This window comes from Cyprinodon variegatus, unplaced genomic scaffold (assembly GCF_000732505.1).
Source record: "Cyprinodon variegatus isolate N-32 unplaced genomic scaffold, C_variegatus-1.0 Scaffold13, whole genome shotgun sequence".
Classification (NCBI taxonomy): domain Eukaryota; kingdom Metazoa; phylum Chordata; class Actinopteri; order Cyprinodontiformes; family Cyprinodontidae; genus Cyprinodon; species Cyprinodon variegatus.
The window spans coordinates 1,706,950-1,711,529 of NW_015150466.1; the positions used below are offsets into that span (position 1 = coordinate 1,706,950).

At 36.2% G+C, this 4,580-nt stretch overlaps 1 protein-coding gene across 2 annotated transcripts in view; it reads right to left on the reverse strand.

The window, feature by feature from the left end:
• Positions 1-234: 234 nt before the first annotated feature.
• Positions 235-4,580, reverse strand: part of LOC107089696 (polypeptide N-acetylgalactosaminyltransferase 10-like) — an 86,910-nt gene continuing 82,564 nt past the window's right edge. Inside the window, exons 11-13 of one of the 2 annotated variants that reach the window (XM_015382622.1) lie at positions 2,878-3,027; positions 2,324-2,549; positions 820-956 (exon numbers count right to left, since the gene is read on the reverse strand). In XM_015382622.1, coding sequence (XP_015238108.1) covers positions 2,385-2,549; positions 2,878-3,027 — 315 coding nt within the window. In that variant the 3' untranslated portion in view covers positions 820-956; positions 2,324-2,384. Of the gene's footprint in view, positions 665-797; positions 957-2,323; positions 2,550-2,877; positions 3,028-4,580 lie in introns of those variants that run through there. The other variant, XM_015382632.1, reaches the window with a different exon arrangement.

Genomic DNA, 4,580 nt, shown 5'->3' on the forward strand with positions numbered 1-4,580 from the left:
TGTTTGATTTATCAAATATATATTTTGTGTAGCACTAATTGATAATAAACATGAATCCAATGTGAGTTACTAGACAAACAAAAATCATATTTAGAGACAAAACTCCAAGTTCAGTCAAATAGACCCATTGCAGTTTAATTAGCTGAAGCTGTCAGAATTAGCTGCCTGAAAAACATCTTTGCAGAACATTATAACCTAATGGAACTAAAAGCTAATTCGACTTTAAACCATTTCTGCAATGTTATACCTGATATTTGCTCCTTTCTGCCAAGCTGTCTAAAAGCAAACTGTTGGACACAAACAAACACGGTCAGTTCAACTTCAGTACTTTGGTTTCTTTATTACATCATAGAAAACAAAATAAATTTCTTCTGTAAAGATGATATAAACAGGATGTTTTTTCTTTAAAAAATGGCAGCAATGAATCGATCTTTTAGTTTCTGCTTTTAAAAGCTGTTCTAGCATGATGAATGACAAACATGCCAACAATAGAAAAATACAAGAAAGCAAAAGCAGAAATCAGTCCTCCGGTTCACCAGGCGCTTCAGTTCTCCTCTGGCAATGAAAGGAACGCCTCTCAGCAAATGTTTGCTGTCTCTGAAAGTCTCTGACAGCTGTTGAGGTTTCCCGCAGGTCAGACAGATCTCACTGTGGTCCTCCCACCCTGGAGAAGAACAGAATACATTTGAGACATTTTCTATTAAAACCGTTTTTATCTGGATTTCTTGGCAAGTGAATTTCAGAAGATTGACTGAGTGAAGAGAAGCTGTGCTCATGGAAGCGTGTCTCTCTTTTACCTCCTTCCACATCACAACCCTGAGCTGAATGATTGGATTCTGGGTGTGGAGGTGTTTGGTCTGAACAAGGCTGCCGCTGTCAGCCGGGGCGCTGCATCTCTGCTGCACCACGGGAAATAATCGGGAAGTAGCACATTTCTGACTCCCAACTTCCTTATCCTAGAAACAGGGAAGAAGGAAAGCTCAGGTTTTCCTTTTTATTAACAAACTTTTTATAACTATTTTACTTAGAGATAATAATAATTTTTACTATGATCTGTGTTTATAATAATCTTACAATAAGTCTGACCATAAAACCTAAAATCCTAAAGGGTAGAAAAACGCCTGTAAACTGAGAAACAATTAAAGATCCTCTTCTGTTGGTTCCTATTGGACAACAATATGGACTGATTGAAAAATATCACAATAATATTTATATTATCAACTAAATTCATTATATTATTGAAGTCAAATCTAATGTTGGATGCAGTCTTTATGCAGAACTAAAACTGCTAGACTAGACAGCTGGCCAGCAGCTGACTTATATAGTAACAATTTACTTTTATTTTTTTCTATGATAGTAATTTTGAATCCAATCTGGTAAAAGTACACAATTCCTCACAAATCAAAAAATGCTTATATTCTCAGTTTTGGTCCAATTTATCCAAAAACGTTGCAGAAACATTTTTGCATCGTAACATTCGATTTATATTTCTGTCTATTTTCTTTCTGTTTTCCAATAAAGCACGTACGCCTCTTCCAGGTGCTCTGAGACACACCTGAAAAAAATCTACAACATCAAAACTTCAAAGTTGGAATTGAAAAAAAAATTGTTTTGAAACAACAGTTTTGGATCATTTGGAGCAAAACCGAGAATGTCAGCATTTTTATGATCTGCTGGACTTTTACTGAACAATTTTAAAAGGTGTAACTTATTTTTGTAATTGTGAAAAATTTGATGAAAAAATCTTGATGTAAAAAGCTTATTTGATTTTCTCCGAGACTTCTAATTTACAGTGACAATGCATAAAACTGAACAATAGAACTGACTTACTAGACATGTTAGCGTTTCCAAATTTTGCTTGTGTTGTAAATATTTAGAAAATCCTAGATCCAGTTCATCTACTGGAATCATTTCCAATTTTATTTAAAGGTTATTGGCCTTTTTTATTTATTAAACTGTGACTCTTTTGTCCTTTAAGTGTGTATCCCGTGTTCAGACTTAGTTAACATTTTAACTTCTAATTTTCTTTTTCTGCCCCCCCCATGCATATTCTTGCTGAATTAGAAAAGGGGAAAGTGCTGAAAACACCTTTTAGTTTGCTTTACTCCCAGACAAGTTAAAGACTAAAGCAGGATTTAAAATAAACGTAATGCCAAACAAATGCTTTAAAGTAGTTCATGCATCCAAGCAATGAATTTGACTTGAGTTAAAAATGCTCAAAGTTTACAAAGACATCAATATAAATTGATAAACTTTCCCACAAACCCTGAGATGTCCAAATAGGATTTCTGAGTAAATTTTTTAAAATTCTTTTGTCACTCACTAGGGATCATTGTTGGTGATCCTTTCCTTAGAAGATGCCACATCTCACTGCTCCATGACCCTCAGTCGGTGCCCTGGTTGAAATGCTCCAGCACAGTAGCATTGGTTCGCTCAAACAGCCACTGCTGACTCAATGCCGTTGGGTCACACATGTTCATGAAGACTCGACGTTCACTGGTTCTGCTGTCGATGCAGCTGTTACTGACTGGATGGTACAGACTCTTGTCCTGGAGGACATAAAACAGCCACGCTATTAGAGGATCTTTACTGTTTCTGCTCCTAATTCTTCCCCAGTTTTTAATTAATCACTTTAACTCTTCAAACAAAGGTTGACTCAGCCAAGGTCAAAGCAGTAAAGTTGGATTTTAAGACAATCCTTTTTGTTCTTTTTATTTTTTTTGCCATAATAATCACCCTTTGTAAAAACTTCTGTTATTTTTTCTGTTCTCATAACATTTCTATCCAGCTTTCATTTTCTTATTTTACATTTCCATGGTTATCTGTAGCACTCACTACCAAAACAAAGTCCTTTTCTAAGGACTTAGGACTCTGTACCTTTCTATAACGCCAAAGCTGATTCCCTTTCATCCCATGACAGTCGTATAGAGTAACTGGGCTGCTGTGGGACACGGCGTCAAAGCAGACCTTCCTGGTATGATTGGGCTCACCCACACGGATGTCTTCTCTCCAACCAAACGTCAACACCTGCAGAAAACAAAAGAATAACTTAATCTGAAACAATTACGCTTTTCTCCTTGAAATTCTGTCAAAATGACCTAAATGGTCCATAGATGTCCAGGATAAAATGAGATGTATTTCATGTAGAGAGGCTCCCTACTATGCATAAGGTGAGCAAATGTTCCAATCCTTTACGGGGGCCGTCAGTCAAAATAACTAAGCACCTAGTGAGTAAAATGTTTCAAAATGTACAAATATGTGATGGAAACTACAGTTGAAGAAAATAAAAGGCATCTAAAACAAAGACTTTCGTATTTTGAACTAGGTCAGGTCAGTAAAATGGATTTTCACACGGCTTTTTGTAAAGTTTGCCAAAGTGTTTTTTTTATTTCATAAAGAGGGGAGCTAAGCACTGCATTTTTCATATTGTCCATCATATAGCCTTAGCATCCTTGTTTTTCCGTATTTTATTTTGAAGCTCGATGTCGATGGTTATTATACTTTATCTTTCTGTTATCACGAGCGCTTACCATGGTTCTAAAACACTGTTAATTAAAGTGTTTTACTGATTGTTTCCCATTTTGCTATATCCACTGTGTTTCCAAACCTGGCTGGTTTACTCAAAGATTTTACTTTATACTTTCCCCAAAGTCAATGTGTTTTACTTTGCCACAACGTCTAAATCGCTATGCAGGTCCCACCAAAATGAACCAGGGGTCTGACCCTCCCCATTCTTTTTGTCTCTGTAGAGTGCCTTTATATGAGATGTGTTGTGAATTGGCTCTATAGAAATAAACTGAATGGAACTGAATAATTATTCAATGAGCTGTAAGGGACATAACCACATATGATCAGATCAAATTGGATTTTTTTGTTTTTCTGTTTGGGATCATAAGTGAATTTGTTTTACTTCATTTACAAAGGAACCTAGTCTCTTCTTATTAACTGTACCTGTTTAATGCAGGTTGTAGTGGGAAAAAAGTATTCAACTATTCATCCTAGTTAAATAAACAGAGATCGATGGATTTCACTCAGTCGGCACATTTATTAATATCTTTGCAAAGAGAGAACAGTCATCATACAGCCTTTATGGCAGCATTCTGCCCTGTTCTGCATGAGCAGCGTTCGTTCCTCCTTAGTTACAACAATGGAAAAGTATTCAGAGTCAAAACAAATTACAGACACTTTGGTTAAACAGTAACATGTTATGAATAAACCTTGAGAAAGAATCTGGTTTGTTATGGGAAGAAGCTACGTCTGGTGTACAAACACCATCCTGCAGGGAATCAGACAAACCAATCGCGGATAGAGGAGTGCTAATTATCTTATTTTTAATAAGATCGATCTTACTTATAAAGAATCCCATAAAATCATTGCTGCTAAGAGCAGGTGGAATGGACGGTTCAACAGAGCTATGGCTCTGGGTAAGTTTTGGCAACTGTATTAAAAAGAAATCTAGGATTATTCTTATTCTCCTCTATTAATGAGGTGAAGTATGCTGGTCTTGCTTTACAAAGGGTCCTCTTATACAGCAGTAAACTATTTTTCCAGACTAGGAAGGACTCCCGCAGGCCTGTGGA